Source organism: Salmo salar, chromosome ssa10 (assembly GCF_905237065.1).
Source record: "Salmo salar chromosome ssa10, Ssal_v3.1, whole genome shotgun sequence".
Lineage (NCBI taxonomy): Eukaryota > Metazoa > Chordata > Actinopteri > Salmoniformes > Salmonidae > Salmo > Salmo salar.
Window position 1 is genome coordinate 123,053,963 of NC_059451.1, and position 22,625 is coordinate 123,076,587.

A 22,625-nucleotide genomic window follows, 5' to 3' on the forward strand; every position below is an offset into this window, starting at 1 on the left:
AATACAACACACGACCCCTGCTATAATACAACACACGACCCCTGCTATAATACAACACACGACCCCCTGCTATAATACAACACTATCCGACCGACCCCTGCTATAATACAACACTATCCTGGACACGACCCCCTGCTATAATACAACACACGACCCCCTGCTATAATACAACACTACCTGGACACGACCCCCTGCTATAATACAACACACGACCCCCTGCTATAATACAACACTATCCTGACACGCCCCTGCTATAATACAACACACGGACCCCCTGCTATAATACAACACACCTGACACGACCCCTGCTATAATACAACACACGACCCCCTGCTATAATACAACACACTGGACACGCCCCTGCTATAATACAACACTATCCTGGACACGACCCCTGCTATAATACAACACACGACCCCCTGCTATAATACAACACACGACCCCTGCTATAATACAACACTATCTGGACACGACCCTGCTATAATACAACACACCACGCCCCTGCTATAATACAACACACGACCCCCTGCTATAATACAACACACGACCCCCTGCTATAATACAACACACGACCCCCTGCTATAATACAACACTATCCTGGACACGACCCCCTGCTATAATACAACACACGACCCCCTGCTATAATACAACACTATCCTGGACACGACCCCTGCTATAATACAACACACGACCCCCTGCTATAATACAACACACGACCCCTGCTATAATACAACACACGACCCCCTGCTATAATACAACACACGACCCCTGCTATAATACAACACACGACCCCCTGCTATAATACAACACACGACCCCTGCTATAATACAACACTATCCTGGACACGACCCCCTGCTATAATACAACACACGACCCCCTGCTATAATACAACACTATCCTCACGACCCCTGCTATAATACAACACACGACCCCCTGCTATAATACAACACTATCCTGGACACGACCCCTGCTATAATACAACACACGACCCCCTGCTATAATACAACACACGACCCCCTGCTATAATACAACACACGACCCCCTGCTATAATACAACACACGACCCCTGCTATAATACAACACTATCCTGGACACGACCCCCTGCTATAATACAACACACGACCCCTGCTATAATACAACACACGACCCCCTGCTATAATACAACACACGACCCCCGCTATAATACAACACTATCCTGGACACGACCCCCTGCTATAATACAACACACGACCCCCTGCTATAATACAACACACGACCCCCTGCTATAATACAACACACGACCCCCCTGCTATAATACAACACACGACCCCCTGCTATAATACAACACTATCCTGGACACGACCCCTGCTATAATACAACACACGACCCCCTGCTATAATACAACACTATCCTGGACACGACCCCCTGCTATAATACAACACACGACCCCCTGCTATAATACAACACACGACCCCCTGCTATAATACAACACACGACCCCCTGCTATAATACAACACACGACCCCCTGCTATAATACAACACACGACCCCCTGCTATAATACAACACTATCCTGGACACGACCCCTGCTATAATACAACACACGACCCCCTGCTATAATACAACACTATCCTGGACACGACCCCCTGCTATAATACAACACTATCCTGGACACGACCCCCTGCTATAATACAACACACGACCCCCTGCTATAATACAACACTATCCTGGACACGACCCCCTGCTATAATACAAAACGACACGACCCCCTGCTATAATACAACACACGACCCCCTGCTATAATACAACACACCACCCCCTGCTATAATACAACACACGACCCCCTGCTATAATACAACACACGACCCCCTGCTATAATACAACACACGACCCCCTGCTATAATACAACACTATCTGGACACGACCCCCTGCTATAATACAACACACGACCCCCTGCTATAATACAACACTATCCTGACACGACCCCTGCTATAATACAACACTACCTGGACACGACCCCCTGCTATAATACAACACACGACCCCTGCTATAATACAACACTCCGACACGACCCCTGCTATAATACAACACATCCTGGACACGACCCCCTGCTATAATACAACACACGACCCCCTGCTATAATACAACACACCACCCCCTGCTATAATACAACACACCGACCCCCTGCTATAATACAACACTATCCTGGACACGACCCCCTGCTATAATACAACACACGACCCCCTGCTATAATACAACACACGACCCCCTGCTATAATACAACACACGACCCCTGCTATAATACAACACACGACCCCTGCTATAATACAACACACGACCCCCTGCTATAATACAACACACGACCCCCTGCTATAATACAACACACGACCCCCTGCTATAATACAACACTATCCTGGACACGACCCCCTGCTATAATACAACACACGACCCCCTGCTATAATACAACACACGACCCCCTGCTATAATACAACACACGACCCCTGCTATAATACAACACTATCCTGGACACGACCCCTGCTATAATACAACACACGCACCCCCTGCTATAATACAACACTATCCTGGACACGCACCCCCTGCTATAATACAACACACGACCCCCTGCTATAATACAACACACGACCCCCTGCTATAATACAACACACGACCCCTGCTATAATACAACACACGACCCCCTGCTATAATACAACACACGACCCCCTGCTATAATACAACACTATCCTGGACACGACCCCCTGCTATAATACAACACACGACCCCCTGCTATAATACAACAACACGACCCCCTGCTATAATACAACACATCCGACCCCCTGCTATAATACAACAACACGACCCCCTGCTATAATACAACACTATCTGGACACGACCCCCTGCTATAATACAACACACGACCCCCTGCTATAATACAACCACACACGACCCCCTGCTATAATACAACACACGACCCCTGCTATAATACAACACACGACCCCCTGCTATAATACAACACTATCCTGGACACGACCCCCTGCTATAATACAACACACGACCCCCTGCTATAATACAACACACGACCCCCTGCTATAATACAACACTATCCTGGACACGACCCCCTGCTATAATACAACACACGACCCCCTGCTATAATACAACACTATCGACACGCCCCCTGCTATAATACAACACACGACCCCCTGCTATAATACAACACTATCCTGGACACGACCCCCTGCTATAATACAACACACGACCCCCTGCTATAATACAACACACGACCCCCTGCTATAATACAACACACGACCCCCTGCTATAATACAACACTATCCTGGACACGACCCCTGCTATAATACAACACACGACCCCCTGCTATAATACAACACACGAACCCCTGCTATAATACAACACTATCCTGGACACGACCCCCTGCTATAATACAACACACGACCCCCTGCTATAATACAACACACCTGACACCCCCTGCTATAATACAACACACGACCCCCTGCTATAATACAACACACGACCCCCTGCTATAATACAACACTATCCTGGACACGACCCCCTGCTATAATACAACACACGACCCCCCTGCTATAATACAACACTATCCTGGACACGACCCCTGCTATAATACAACACACGACCCCTGCTATAATACAACACACGACCCCCTGCTATAATACAACACACGACCCCCTGCTATAATACAACACACGACCCCCTTCTATAATACAACACAGGACCCCCTGCTATAATACAACACACGACCCCCTGCTATAATACAACACACGACCCCCTGCTATAATACAACACACCTGGACACGACCCCCTGCTATAATACAACACACGACCCCTGCTATAATACAACACTACCTGGACACGACCCCTGCTATAATACAACACAGCCACCCCTGCTATAATACAACACACGACCCCCTGCTATAATACAACACCACCCCTGCTATAATACAACACTATCCTGGACACGACCCCTGCTATAATACAACACACGACCCCCTGCTATAATACAACTATACACGACCCCCTGCTATAATACAACACACGACACGACCCCCTGCTATAATACAACACACGACCCCTGCTATAATACAACACACGCCCCCTGCAATAATACAACACTATCCACACGACCCCCTGCTATAATACAACACACGACCCCCTGCTATAATACAACACCGACCCCCCTGCTATAATACAACACTATCCTGGACACGACCCCCTGCTATAATACAACACACGCACCCCCTGCTATAATACAACACTATCCTGGACACGACCCCTGCTATAATACAACACACGACCCCTGCTATAATACAACACACGACCCCCTGCTATAATACAACACACGACCCCCTGCTATAATACAACACACGACCCCCCTGCTATAATACAACACACCACCCCCCCTGCTATAATACAACACACGACCCCCTGCTATAATACAACACTACCTGGACACGACCCCTGCTATAATACAACACACGACCCCTGCTATAATACAACACTATCCTGGACACGACCCCCTGCTATAATACAACACACGACCCCCTGCTATAATACAACACACACCTGCAACACGACCCCCTGCTATAATACAACACACGACCCCCTGCTATAATACAACACTATCCGGACACGCCCCTGCTATAATACAACACACGACCCCCTGCTATAATACAACACTATCCTGGACACGACCCCCTGCTATAATACAACACACGACCCCCTGCTATAATACAACACACGACCCCCTGCTATAATACAACACTCCGACACGACCCCCTGCTATAATACAACACACGACCCCCTGCTATAATACAACACACGACCCCCTGCTATAATACAACACACGACCCCCTGCTATAATACAACACTCACACGACCCCCTGCTATAATACAACACACGACCCCCTGCTATAATACAACACGACCCCTGCTATAATACAACACACGACCCCCTGCTATAATACAACACACGACCCCCTGCTATAATACAACACACGACCCCCTGCTATAATACAACACACGACCCCCTGCTATAATACAACACTATCCTGGACACGACCCCCTGCTATAATACAACACACGACCCCCTGCTATAATACAACGACACGACCCCCTGCTATAATACAACACACGACCCCCTGCTATAATACAACTCATTACAACACACGACCCCCTGCTATAATACAACACACCCACGCCCCTGCTATAATACAACACACGGACCCCTGCTATAATACAACACACGACCCCCCTGCTATAATACAACACACGACCCCCTGCTATAATACAACACACGACCCCCTGCTATAATACAACACACCGACACGACCCCCTGCTATAATACAACACACGACCCCCTGCTATAATACAACACACGACCCCCTGCTATAATACAACACACGACCCCTGCTATAATACAACACCTGACACGACCCCCTGCTATAATACAACACACCCGACCCCCTGCTATAATACAACACTATCCTGGACACGACCCCCTGCTATAATACAACACACGACCCCCTGCTATAATACAACACTTCTGACACGACCCCCTGCTATAATACAACACACGACCCCCTGCTATAATACAACACACGACCCCCTGCTATAATACAACACACACGACCCCCTGCTATAATACAACACATACAACCCCTGCTATAATACAACACACGACCCCCTGCTATAATACAAACACACGACCCCCTGCTATAATACAACACACGACCCCCTGCTATAATACAACACACGACCCCCTGCTATAATACAACACACGACCCCCTGCTATAATACAACACTATCCTGGACACGACCCCTGCTATAATACAACACACGACCCCCTGCTATAATACAACACTATCCTGGACACGACCCCCTGCTATAATACAACACACGACCCCCCGCTATAATACAACACACGACCCCCTGCTATAATACAACACACGACCCCTGCTATAATACAACACACGACCCCCTGCTATAATACAACACACGACCCCCTGCTATAATACAACACTATCCTGGACACGACCCCTGCTATAATACAACACACGACCCCCTGCTATAATACAACACACGACCCCCTGCAATAATACAACACACGACCCCTGCTATAATACAACACACGACCCCCCTGCTATAATACAACACACGACCCCCTGCTATAATACAACACTATCCTGGACACGACCCCCTGCTATAATACAACACACGACCCCCTGCTATAATACAACACACGACCCCCTGCTATAATACAACACACGACCCCCTGCTATAATACAACACACGACCCCCTGCTATAATACAACACACCACACCCCCTGCTATAATACAACACTACCTGGACACGACTCCCTGCTATAATACAACACACGACCCCCCTGCTATAATACAACACTATCCTGGACACGACCCCTGCTATAATACAACACACCCACCCCCTGCTATAATACAACACTATCCTGGACACGACCCCCTGCTATAATACAACACACGACCCCCTGCTATAATACAACACAGACACGACCCCCTGCTATAATACAACACACGACCCCCTGCTATAATACAACACACGCACCCCCTGCTATAATACAACACACGACCCCCTGCTATAATACAACACACGACCCCCTGCTATAATACAACACACGACCCCCTGCTATAATACAACACACGACCCCTGCTATAATACAACACACGACCCCCTGCTATAATACAACACACGACCCCCTGCTATAATACAACACTATCCTGGACACGACCCCCCTGCTATAATACAACACACGACCCCCTGCTATAATACAACACTATCCTAGACACGACCCCCTGCTATAATACAACACACGACCCCCTGCTATAATACAACACTATCCTGGACACGACCCCCTGCTATAATACAACACACGACCCCTGCTATAATACAACACCCTGGACACGACCCCTGCTATAATACAACACACGACCCCTGCTATAATACAACACTATCCTGACACCCCCTGCTATAATACAACACACGACCCCTGCTATAATACAACACTACTGGACACGACCCCCTGCTATAATACAACACACGACCCCCTGCTATAATACAACACTTCCTGGACACGACCCCTGCTATAATACAACACTATGACACGACCCCCTGCTATAATACAACACTATCCTGGACACGACCCCCTGCTATAATACAACACACGACCCCCTGCTATAATACAACACAGACACCCCTGCTATAATACAACACTATCCTGGACACGACCCCTGCTATAATACAACACACGACCCCCTGCTATAATACAACACTATCCTGGACACGACCCCCTGCTAGAATACAACACTATCCTGGACACCCCTGCTATAATACAACACACGACCCCTGCTATAATACAACACTATCCTGGACACGACCCCTGCTATAATACAACACACGACCCCCTGCTATAATACAACAATATCCTGGACACGACCCCCTGCTATAATACAACACACGACCCCCTGCTATAATACAACACTATCCTGGACACGACCCCTGCTATAATACAACACACGACCCCCTGCTATAATACAACACACGACCCCCTGCTATAATACAACACACGACCCCCTGCTATAATACAACACTATCCTGGACACGACCCCCTGCTATAATACAACACACGACCCCCTGCTATAATACAACACACGACCCCCTGCTATAATACAACACTATCCTGGACACGACCCCCTGCTATAATACAACACACGAACCCCTGCTATAATACAACACACGACCCCCTGCTATAATACAACACACGACCCCCTGCAATAATACAACACATCCTGGACACGACCCCTGCTATAATACAACACACGACCCCCTGCTATAATACAACACTATCCTGGACACGACCCCTGCTATAATACAACACACGACCCCCTGCTATAATACAATACACGACCCCCTGCTATAATACAACACACGACCCCCAGCTATAATACAACACACGACCCCCTGCTATAATACAACACACGACCCCCTGCTATAATACAACACACGACCCCCTGCTATAATACAACACTATCCTGGACACGACCCCTGCTATAATACAACACACGACCCCCTGCTATAATACAACACACGACCCCCTGCTATAATACAACACACGCACCCCCTGCTATAATACAACACTATCCTGGACACGACCCCCTGCTATAATACAACACACGACCCCCTGCTATAATACAACACACGACCCCCTGCTATAATACAACACACGACCCCCTGCTATAATACAACACACGACCCCCTGCTATAATACAACACTATCCTGGACACGACCTCCTGCTATAATACAACACACGACCCCCTGCTATAATACAACACACGACCCCCTGCTATAATACAACACTATCCTGGACACGACCCCCTGCTATAATACAACACACGACCCCCTGCTATAATACAACACTATCCTGGACACGACCCCCTGCTATAATACAACACACGACCCCCTGCTATAATACAACACTATCCTAGACACGACCCCCTGCTATAATACAACACACGACCCCCTGCTATAATACAACACACGACCCCCTGCTATAATACAACACACGACCCCCTGCTACCCGCTAATACAACACTATCCTGGACACGACCCCCTGCTATAATACAACACACGACCCCCTGCTATAATACAACACACGACCCCTGCTATAATACAACACTATCCTGGACACGACCCCCTGCTATAATACAACACACGACCCCCTGCTATAATACAACACACGACCCCCTGCTATAATACAACACACGACCCCCTGCTATAATACAACACACGACCCCCTGCTATAATACAACACACGACCCCCTGCTATAATACAACACTATCCTGGACACGACCCCTGCTATAATACAACACACGACCCCCTGCTATAATACAACACTATCCTAGACACGACCCCCTGCTATAATACAACACACGACCCCCTGCTATAATACAACACACGACCCCTGCTATAATACAACACAGGACCCCCTGCTATAATACAACACACGACCCCCTGCTATAATACAACACACGACCCCCTGCTATAATACAACACTATCCTGGACACGACCCCCTGCTATAATACAACACACGACCCCCCTGCTATAATACAACACACGACCCCCTGCAATAATACAACACTATCCTGGACACGACCCCTGCTATAATACAACACACGACCCCCTGCTATAATACAACACTATCCTGGACACGCCCCCTGCTATAATACAACACTATCCTGGACACAACCCCTGCTTTAATACAACACACGACCCCCTGCTATAATACAACACTATCCTGGACACGACCCCCTGCTATAATACAAAACTATCCTGGACACGACCCCCTGCTATAATACAACACACGACCCCCTGCTATAATACAACACACGACCCCCTGCTACAATACAACACTATCCTAGACACGACCCCTGCTATAATACAACACACGACCCCTGCTATAATACAACACACGACCCCCTGCAATAATACAACACTATCCTGGACACGACCCCCTGCTATAATACAACACACGACCCCCTGCTATAATACAACACTATCCTGGACACGCCCTGCTATAATACAACACTATCCTGGACACGACCCCTGCTATAATACAACACACGACCCCCTGCTATAATACAACACTATCCTGGACACGACCCCCTGCTATAATACAACACACCGACCCCCTGCTATAATACAACACACGACCCCCTGCTATAATACAACACGACCCCCTGCTATAATACAACACACGACCCCTACTATAATACAATACACGACCCCCTGCTATAATACAACACACGACCCCTGCTATAATACAACACACGACCCCCTGCTATAATACAACACACGACCCCTGCTATAATACAACACACGCCCCCTGCTATAATACAACACTATCCTGGACACGACCCCCTGCTATAATACAACACACGACCCCCTGCTATAATACAACACTATCCTGGACACGACCCCTGCTATAATACAACACACGACCCCCTGCTATAATACAACACACGACCCCCTGCTATAATACAACACACGACCCCCTGCTATAATACAACACACGACCCCCTGCAATAATACAACACACGACCCCCTGCTATAATACAACACTATCCTGGACACGACCCCCTGCTATAATACAACACACGACCACCTGCTATAATAAAACACTATCCTGGACACGACCCCCTGCTATAATACAACACACGACCCCCTGCAATAATACAACACACGACCCCCTGCTATAATACAACACACGACCCCTGCTATAATACAACACACGACCCCTGCTATAATACAACACACGCACCCCCTGCTATAATACAACACACGACCCCCTGCTATAATACAACACACGACCCCCTGCTATAATACAACACACGACCCCCTGCTATAATACAACACACGCCCCTGCTATAATACAACACACGACCCCCTGCTATAATACAACACACGACCCCCTGCTATAATACAACACACGACCCCCTGCAATAATACAACACACGACCCCCTGCTATAATACAACACACGACCCCCTGCTATAATACAACACTATCCTGGACACGACCCCTGCTATAATACAACACACAACCCCTGCTATAATACAACACTATCCTGGACACGACCCCCTGCTATAATACAACACACGCACCCCCTGCAATAATACAACACACGCCCCCTGCTATAATACAACACACGACCCCCTGCTATAATACAACACACGACCCCCTGCTATAATACAACACACGACCCCCTGCTATAATACAACACACGACCCCTGCTATAATACAACACACGACCCCCCTGCAATAATACAACACACGACCCCCTGCTATAATACAACACACGACCCCTGCTATAATACAACACACGACCCCCTGCTATAATACAACACACGACCCCCTGCTATAATACAAAACACGACCCCCTGCTATAATACAACACACGACCCCCTGCAATAATACAACACACGACCCCCTGCTATAATACAACACACGACCCCCTGCTATAATACAACACACCCACCCCCTGCTATAATACAACACTATCCTGGACACGACCCCCTGCTATAATACAACACACGACCCCCTGCTATAATACAACACTATCCTAGACACGACCCCCTGCTATAATACAACACACGACCCCCTGCTATAATACAACACACGACCCCCTGCTATAATACAACACACGACCCCTGCTATAATACAACACACGACCCCCTGCTATAATACAACACATGACCCCCTGCAATAATACAACACATGACCCCCTGCTATAATACAACACACGACCCCCTGCTATAATACAAAACACGACCCCCTGCTATAATACAACACACGACCCCCTGCAATAATACAACACACGACCCCCTGCAATAATACAACACACGACCCCTGCTATAATACAACACTATCCTGGACACGACCCCCTGCTATAATACAACACACGACCCCCTGCTATAATACAACACTATCCTGGACACGACCCCCTGCTATAATACAACACACGACCCCCTGCTATAATACAACACACGACCCCCTGCTATAATACAACACACGACCCCCTGCTATAATACAACACACGACCCCCTGCTATAATACAACACACGACCCCCTGCTATAATACAACACTATCCTGGACACGACCCCCTGCTATAATACAACACACGACCCCTGCTATAATACAACACACGACCCCCTGCTATAATACAACACCGACCCCCTGCAATAATACAACACACGACCCCCTGCTATAATACAACACACGACCCCCTGCTATAATACAACACACGACCCCCTGCTATAATACAACACTATCCTGGACACGACCCCCTGCTATAATACAACACACGACCCCTGCTATAATACAAAACACGACCCCTGCTATAATACAACACACGACCCCCTGCTATAATACAACACACGACCCCCTGCTATAATACAACACACGACCCCCTGCTATAATACAACACTATCCTGGACACGACTCCCTGCTATAATACAACACACGACCCCCTGCTATAATACAACACTATCCTGGACACGACCCCCTGCTATAATACAACACACGACCCCCTGCTATAATACAACACTATCCTGGACACGACCCCTGCTATAATACAACACACGACCCCCCTGCTATAATACAACACTATCCTAGACACGACCCCCTGCTATAATACAACACACGACCCCCTGCTATAATACAACACACGACTCCCTGCTATAATACAACACACGACCCCCTGCTATAATACAACACACGACCCCCTGCTATAATACAACACACGACCCCCTGCTATAATACAACACTATCCTGGACACGACCCCCTGCTATAATACAACACACGACCCCCTGCTATAATACAACACACGACCCCCTGCTATAATACAAAACTATCCTGGACACGACCCCTGCTATAATACAACACACGACCCCCTGCTACAATACAACACTATCCTAGACACGACCCCTGCTATAATACAACACACGACCCCCTGCTATAATACAACACTATCCTGGACACGACCCCCTGCTATAATACAACACACGACCCCCTGCTATAATACAACACTATCCTGGACACGACCCCCTGCTATAATACAACACACGACCCCCTGCTATAATACAACACTATCCTAGACACGACCCCCTGCTATAATACAACACACGACCCCCTGCTATAATACAACACACGACCCCCTGCTATAATACAACACACGACCCCCTGCTATAATACAACACACGACCCCCTGCTATAATACAACACACGACCCCCTGCTATAATACAAAACTATCCTGGACACGACCCCCTGCTATAATACAACACACGACCCCCTGCTACAATACAACACTATCCTAGACACGACCCCCTGCTATAATACAACACACGACCCCCTGCTATAATACAACACTATCCTGGACACGACCCCCTGCTAGAATACAACACTATCCTGGACACGACCCCCTGCTATAATACAACACTATCCTGGACACGACCCCCTGCTATAATACAACACACGACCCCCTGCTATAATACAACAAAATCCTGGACACGACCCCCTGCTATAATACAACACTATCCTGGACACGACCCCCTGCTATAATACAACACACGACCCCCTGCTATAATACAACACTATCCTGGACACGATCCCCTGCTAGAATACAACACTATCCTGGACACGACCCCCTGCTATAATACAACACACGACCCCCTGCTATAATACAACACACGACCCCCTGCTATAATACAACACTATCCTGGACACGACCCCCTGCTATAATACAACACACGACCCCCCTGCTATAATACAACACTATCCTGGACACGACCCCCTGCTATAATACAACACTATCCTGGACACGACCCCCTGCTATAATACAACACACGACCCCCTGCTATAATACAACACTATCCTGGACACGACCCCCTGCTATAATACAACACACGACCCCCTGCTATAATACAACACTATCCTAGACACGACCCCCTGCTATAATACAACACACGACCCCCTGCTATAATACAACACACGACCCCCTGCTATAATACAACACACGACCCCCTGCTATAATACAACACACGACCCCCTGCTATAATACAACACACGACCCCCTGCTATAATACAACACTATCCTGGACACGACCCCCTGCTATAATACAACACACGACCCCCTGCTATAATACAACACACGACCCCCTGCTATAATACAAAACTATCCTGGACACGACCCCCTGCTATAATACAACACACGACCCCCTGCTACAATACAACACTATCCTAGACACGACCCCCTGCTATAATACAACACACGACCCCCTGCTATAATACAACACTATCCTGGACACGACCCCCTGCTATAATACAACACACGACCCCCTGCTATAATACAACACTATCCTGGACACGACCCCCTGCTATAATACAACACACGACCCCCTGCTATAATACAACACTATCCTAGACACGACCCCCTGCTATAATACAACACACGACCCCCTGCTATAATACAACACACGACCCCCTGCTATAATACAACACACGACCCCCTGCTATAATACAACACACGACCCCCTGCTATAATACAACACACGACCCCCTGCTATAATACAAAACTATCCTGGACACGACCCCCTGCTATAATACAACACACGACCCCCTGCTACAATACAACACTATCCTAGACACGACCCCCTGCTATAATACAACACACGACCCCCTGCTATAATACAACACTATCCTGGACACGACCCCCTGCTATAATACAACGACACGACCCCCTGCTATAATACAACACACGACCCCCTGCTATAATACAACACACGACCCCCTGCTATAATACAACACTATCCTGGACACGACCCCCTGCTATAATACAACACACGACCCCCTGCTATAATACAACACTATCCTGGACACGATCCCCTGCTAGAATACAACACTATCCTGGACACGACCCCCTGCTATAATACAACACACGACCCCCTGCTATAATACAACACACGACCCCCTGCTATAATACAACACTATCCTGGACACGACCCCCTGCTATAATACAACACACGACCCCCTGCTATAATACAACAAAATCCTGGACACGACCCCCTGCTATAATACAACACACGACCCCCTGCTATAATACAACACTATCCTGGACACGCCCCCTGCTATAATACAACACACGACCCCCTGCTATAATACAACACACGACCCCCTGCTATAATACAACGCACGACCCCCTGCTATAATACAACACTATCCTGGACACGACCCCCTGCTATAATACAACACACGACCCCCTGCAATAATACAACACACGACCCCCTGCTATAATACAACACACGACCCCCTGCTATAATACAACACACCCACCCCTGCTATAATACAACACACGACCCCCTGCTATAATACAACACTACCCTGCTATAATACAACACGACCCCTGCTATAATACAACACACGACCCCCTGCTATAATACAACACACGACCCCCTGCTATAATACAACACACGACCCCCTGCTATAATACAACACACGACCCCCTGCTATAATACAACACTATCCTGGACACGACCCCCTGCTATAATACAACACACGACCCCCTGCTATAATACAACACTATCCTAGACACGACCCCCTGCTATAATACAACACACGACCCCCTGCTATAATACAACACACGACCCCCTGTTATAATACAACACACGACCCCCTGCTATAATACAAAACACGACCCCCTGCTATAATACAACACACGACCCCCCTGCTATAATACAACACTATCCTGGACACGACCCCCTGCTATAATACAACACACGACCCCCTGCTATAATACAACACACGACCCCCTGCTATAATACAACACACGACCCCCTGCTATAATACAACACTATCCTGGACACGACCCCCTGCTATAATACAACACACGACCCCCTGCTATAATACAACACACGACCCCCTGCTATAATACAACACACGACCCCCTGCTATAATACAACACTATCCTGGACACGACCCCCTGCTATAATACAACACACGACCCCCTGCTATAATACAACACTATCCTGGACACGACCCCCTGCTATAATACAACACACGACCCCCTGCTATAATACAACACACGACCCCCTGCTATAATACAACACACGACCCCCTGCTATAATACAACACACGACCCCCTGCTATAATACAACACACGACCCCCTGCTATAATACAACACACGACCCCCTGCTATAATACAACACTATCCTGGACACGACCCCCTGCTATAATACAACACACGACCCCCTGCTATAATACAACACTATCCTAGACACGACCCCCTGCTATAATACAACACACACGACCCCCTGCTATAATACAACACACGACCCCCTGCTATAATACAACACACGACCCCCTGCTATAATACAACACACGACCCCCTGCTATAATACAACACACGACCCCCTGCTATAATACAACACTATCCTGGACACGACCCCCTGCTATAATACAACACTATCCTAGACACGACCCCCTGCTATAATACAACACACGAACCCCCTGCTATAATACAACACACGACCCCCTGCTATAATACAACACACGACCCCCTGCTATAATACAACACACGACCCCCTGCTATAATACAACACTATCCTGGACACGACCCCCTGCTATAATACAACACACGACCCCCCTGCTATAATACAACACACGACCCGCTGCTATAATATAACACACGACCCCCTGCTATAATACAACACTATCCTGGACACGACCCCCTGCTATAATACAACACACGACCCCTGCTATAATACAACACTATCCTGGACACGACCCCCTGCTATAATACAACACACGACCCCCTGCTATAATACAACACACGACCCCCTGCTATAATACAACACACGACCCCCTGCTATAATACAACACACGACCCCCCTGCTATAATACAACACTATCCTGGACACGACCCCCTGCTATAATACAACACACGACCCCCTGCTATAATACAACACACGACCCCCTGCTATAATACAACACACGACCCCCTGCTATAATACAACACACGACCCCCTGCTATAATACAACACACGACCCCCTGCTATAATACAACACACGACCCCCTGCTATAATACAACACACGACCCCCTGCTATAATACAACACTATCCTGGACACGACCCCCTGCTATAATACAACACACGACCCCCTGCTATAATACAACACACGACCCCCTGCTATAATACAACACTGAGACAGACACTCAAACATGCCAAGACGAATGGGAGCATAAAGATCGTCACCAAGGAAAGCGTAAATCAATGGAGAATGTAAACCAGTGATGTAGTGGTAAAAAGGTAAACACATTCATTTTCACAGTGAGTAATATCTCTCTCACACACCCACCCCACGTCTATTTCTATAGGGACAAGCACTGTTCATGACACAAACTGTCAGCTTTAAAGTTTACAGTATTTCCTGCAATTCTACACATTTTGTCATGGGGTGCAGAGAACATGTTGCAGTTTTAAAAGATAATTTGCTTGCAATTCTACACATTCTAATGTGTAGAATGTGTATTCATGTGATATTTGAGTGACTCAAACGTTACAACAAAATCAAAGGGCTTAAAAAACGTTATCTGACATGGGCTAGTTGATCTGGACATTTCTGACAAGTTATAAATATCTCTGTAAGGTCTGTAATGACTGACATGTTATAACTATCTCTGTAAGGTCTGTAATGACATGTTATAAATATCTCTGTAAGGTCTGTAATGACTGACAAGTTATAAATATATGTAAATATAATAAAGAAAAATACATAACAATCAAATGGTCTCTGTTGTTCTGAGGTAAAATACTTTTCTGTGGGCGTAATTCACACTTTCTCATAAATCATTCATTTGTGTCTATGGGAAATTTCAAGTAAAGCATGTGGATCTCAAGTCAGACTGGAGACTAGCAGACTGGAGACTAGCAGACTGGAGACTAGCAGAATAGCAGACTGGAGACTAGCAGACTGGAGACTAGCAGAATAGCAGACTGGAGACTAGCAGACTGGAGACTAGCAGAATAGCAGACTGGAGACTAGCAGACTGGAGACTAGCAGACTGGAGACTAGCAGAATAGCAGACTGGAGACTAGCAGACTGGAGACTAGCAGACTGGAGACTAGCAGACTGGAGACTAGCAGAATAGCAGAATGGAGACTAGCAGAATAGCAGACTGGAGACTAGCAGACTGGAGACTAGCAGACTGGAGACTAGCAGACTGGAGACTAGCAGACTGGAGACTAGCAGAATAGCAGACTGGAGACTAGCAGAATAGCAGACTGGAGACTAGCAGACTGGAGACTAGCAGACTGGAGACTAGCAGAATAGCAGACTGGAGACTAGCAGACTGGAGACTAGCAGAATAGCAGACTGGAGACTAGCAGAATGGAGACTAGCAGAATAGCAGACTGGAGACTAGCAGATTGGAGACTAGCCGACTGGAGACTAGCAGACTGGAGACTAGCAGAATAGCAGAATGGAGACTAGCAGAATAGCAGACTGGAGACTAGCAGAATAGCAGACTGGAGACTAGCAGAATAGCAGACTGGAGACTAGCAGACTGGAGACTAGCAGACTGGAGACTAGCAGACTGGAGACTAGCAGACTGGAGACTAGCAAACTGGAGACTAGCAGACTAGCAGATTGGAGACTAGCAGACTGGAGACTAGCAGACTAGCAGATTGGAGACTAGCCGACTGGAGACTAGCAGACTGGAGACTAGCAGACTGGAGACTAGCAGACTGGAGACTAGCAGACTAGCAGATTGGAGACTAGCCGACTGGAGACTAGCAGACTGGAGACTAGCAGACTGGAGACTAGCAGATTGGAGACTAGCAGACTAGCCGACTGGAGACTAGCAGACTGGAGACTAGCAGACTGGAGACTAGCAGACTGGAGACTAGCAGACTGGAGACTAGCAGACTGGAGACTAGCAGAATAGCAGAATAGCAGACTGGAGACTAGCAGAATAGCAGACTAGCATAATAGCAGAATAGCAGACTAGCATAATAGCATAATAGCAGACAGGAGACTAGCAGACTGGAGACTAGCAGACTGGAGACTAGCAGACTGGAGACTAGCAGAATAGCAGACTAGCAGAATAGCAGACTAGCAGAATAGCAGACTAGCAGAATAGCAGACTGGAGACTAGCAGACTGGAGACTAGCAGACTGGAGACTAGCAGACTGGAGACTAGCAGAATAGCAGACTGGAGACTAGCAGAATAGCAGACTGGAGACTAGCAGAATAGCAGACTGGAGACTAGCAGAATAGCAGACTAGCAGACTGGAGACTAGCAGAATAGCAGACTGGAGACTAGCAGACTGGAGACTAGCAGAATAGCAGACTGGAGACTAGCAGAATGGAGACTAGCAGAATAGCAGACTGGAGACTAGCAGATTGGAGACTAGCCGACTGGAGACTAGCAGACTGGAGACTAGCAGAATAGCAGAATGGAGACTAGCAGAATAGCAGACTGGAGACTAGCAGAATAGCAGACTGGAGACTAGCAGAATAGCAGACTGGAGACTAGCAGACTGGAGACTAGCAGACTGGAGACTAGCAGACTGGAGACTAGCAAACTGGAGACTAGCAGACTGGAGACTAGCAGACTAGCAGATTGGAGACTAGCAGACTAGCAGATTGGAGACTAGCCGACTGGAGACTAGCAGACTGGAGACTAGCAGACTGGAGACTAGCAGACTGGAGACTAGCAGACTGGAGACTAGCAGACTAGCAGATTGGAGACTAGCCGACTGGAGACTAGCAGACTGGAGACTAGCAGACTGGAGACTAGCAGATTGGAGACTAGCAGACTAGCCGACTGGAGACTAGCAGACTGGAGACTAGCAGACTGGAGACTAGCAGACTGGAGACTAGCAGACTGGAGACTAGCAGACTGGAGACTAGCAGACTAGCAGATTGGAGACTAGCAGACTGGAGACTAGCAGAATAGCAGACTGGAGACTAGCAGAATAGCAGACTAGCATAATAGCAGAATAGCAGACTAGCATAATAGCATAATAGCAGACAGGAGACTAGCAGACTGGAGACTAGCAGACTGGAGACTAGCAGACTGGAGACTAGCAGAATAGCAGACTAGCAGAATAGCAGACTAGCAGAATAGCAGACTAGCAGAATAGCAGACTAGCAGAATAGCAGACTGGAGACTAGCAGACTGGAGACTAGCAGACTGGAGACTAGCAGACTGGAGACTAGCAGAATAGCAGACTGGAGACTAGCAGAATAGCAGACTGGAGACTAGCAGAATAGCAGACTGGAGACTAGCAGAATAGCAGACTGGAGACTAGCAGAATAGCAGACTGGAGACTAGCAGAATAGCAGACTAGCAGACTGGAGACTAGCAGACTGGAGAGCAATAACAGTCACTCACCAGTAAGGCTCACACAGTGGGCAGAGCCTGCAGCAACTCTGTGTGAAATCACCTGTTCCAGACCTGGGACCAGACAAGGTATCTTGGAGGTGAAGTGTGCCGGGACAGGCTGTGGACTCAGAGCTCTCTTAGCCTGGCCAGAGAGACCCATACCCCACTGGTAAACACTACCTGTACCTGGACATAGAACAACACAAGGAGAAAGACTTAGTGGTGATTGTTGTGTCCCCATAAGAATGAATGTATTGATGATAGTACATGTACATTTTAGTCATTTAGCAGATGCTCTTATTCAGAGCGACTTACAGGAGCAATTACGGTTAAGTGCCTTGCTCGAGACTGACGGGTTTTCACCTACTCGGCTCGGGGATCCAAACCAGAGACCTTTCGGTTAGTGGCCCGACGTTCTTAACCACTAGACTACCTGCTCTGTAGTGACTGAGAAGACTGAACTATTTACATAGCACACACACACACACACACACACACACACACACACACACACACACTACACAGAACCACACACAGCAATGATGACACACTACACAGAACCACACACACTACACAGAACCACACACAGCAATGAGGACACACTACACAGAACCACACACACTACACAGAACCACACACAGCAATGAGGACACACTACACAGAACCACACACACTACACAGAACCACACACAGCAATGAGGACCAGAGTGAGTGTAAAAGTTGAATTCAGAGCTTGGATCTGTAGTCAGAACTATAACATACTTATGAATGTCATGTGTAGGCTCTGTGGCTGTGAAGTCTGAACAGGTATGTCTTACCAGTGACAGTCAGTGAACAGGTATGTCTTACCTGTGACAGGTATGTCTTACCAGTGACAGTCAGTAAACAGGTATGTCTTACCTGTGACAGGTATGTCTTACCAGTGACAGGTATGTCTTACCAGTGAACAGGTATGTCTTACCAGTGAACAGGTATGTCTTACCAGTGACAGGTATGTCTTACCAGTGACAGGTATGTCTTACCAGTGACAGTCAGTGAACAGGTATGTCTTACCAGTGACAGGTATGTCTTACCAGTGACAGGTATGTCTTACCAGTGAACAGGTATGTCTTACCCGTGACAGGTATGTCTTACCAGTGACAGTCAGTGAACAGGTATGTCTTACCAGTGACAGGTATGTCTTACCAGTGACAGTCAGTGAACAGGTATGTCTTACCAGTGACAGGTATGTCTTACCAGTGACAGTCAGTGAACAGGTATGTCTTACCAGTGAACAGGTATGTCTTACCAGTGAACAGGTATGTCTTACCAGTGACAGGTATGTCTTACCAGTGACAGGTATGTCTTACCAGTGACAGGTATGTCTTACCCGTGACAGGTATGTCTTACCAGTGACAGGTATGTCTTACCAGTGACAGGTATGTCTTACCAGTGACAGGTATGTCTTACCCGTGACAGGTATGTCTTACCAGTGACAGGTATGTCTTACCAGTGACAGGTATGTCTTACCAGTGAACAGGTATGTCTTACCAGTGAACAGGTATGTCTTACCAGTGAACAGGTATGTCTTACCAGTGAACAGGTATGTCTTACCAGTGAACAGGTATGTCTTACCAGTGAACAGGTATGTCTTACCAGTGAACAGGTATGTCTTACCAGTGAACAGGTATGTCTTACCAGTGACAGTCAGTGAACAGGTATGTCTTACCAGTGACAGGTATGTCTTACCAGTGACAGTCAGTGAACAGGTATGTCTTACCAGTGAACAGGTATGTCTTACCAGTGAACAGGTATGTCTTACCAGTGAACAGGTATGTCTTACCAGTGACAGGTATGTCTTACCAGTGAACAGGTATGTCTTACCAGTGAACAGGTATGTCTTACCAGTGAACAGGTATGTCTTACCAGTGACAGGTATGTCTTACCAGTGACAGTCAGTGAACAGGTATGTCTTACCAGTGACAGGTATGTCTTACCAGTGACAGTCAGTGAACAGGTATGTCTTACCAGTGAACAGGTATGTCTTACCAGTGAACAGGTATGTCTTACCAGTGAACAGGTATGTCTTACCAGTGACAGGTATGTCTTACCAGTGACAGGTATGTCTTACCAGTGACAGGTATGTCTTACCAGTGACAGGTATGTCTTACCCGTGACAGGTATGTCTTACCAGTGACAGGTATGTCTTACCCGTGACAGGTATGTCTTACCAGTGACAGGTATGTCTTACCAGTGACAGGTATGTCTTACCAGTGAACAGGTATGTCTTACCAGTGAACAGGTATGTCTTACCAGTGAACAGGTATGTCTTACCAGTGAACAGGTATGTCTTACCAGTGAACAGGTATGTCTTACCAGTGAACAGGTATGTCTTACCAGTGACAGTCAGTGAACAGGTATGTCTTACCAGTGACAGGTATGTCTTACCAGTGACAGTCAGTGAACAGGTATGTCTTACCAGTGAACAGGTATGTCTTACCAGTGAACAGGTATGTCTTACCAGTGAACAGGTATGTCTTACCAGTGAACAGGTATGTCTTACCAGTGAACAGGTATGTCTTACCAGTGAACAGGTATGTCTTACCAGTGACAGTCAGTGAACAGGTATGTCTTACCAGTGACAGGTATGTCTTACCAGTGACA

At 47.3% G+C, this 22,625-nt stretch overlaps 1 protein-coding gene across 3 annotated transcripts in view; it reads right to left on the reverse strand.

Annotated features, from left to right (window-relative positions):
* The window catches only part of sergef (secretion regulating guanine nucleotide exchange factor), a 70,991-nt gene that overhangs the window by 38,892 nt on the left and 9,474 nt on the right, over positions 1 to 22,625 (reverse strand). For all 3 annotated transcript variants that reach the window (XM_045688686.1, XM_045688687.1, XM_045688688.1), the window contains exon 5: positions 19,992 to 20,168. In XM_045688686.1, the coding sequence (XP_045544642.1) occupies positions 19,992 to 20,168 (177 nt within the window). The remainder of the gene's footprint in view (positions 1 to 19,991; positions 20,169 to 22,625) is intronic.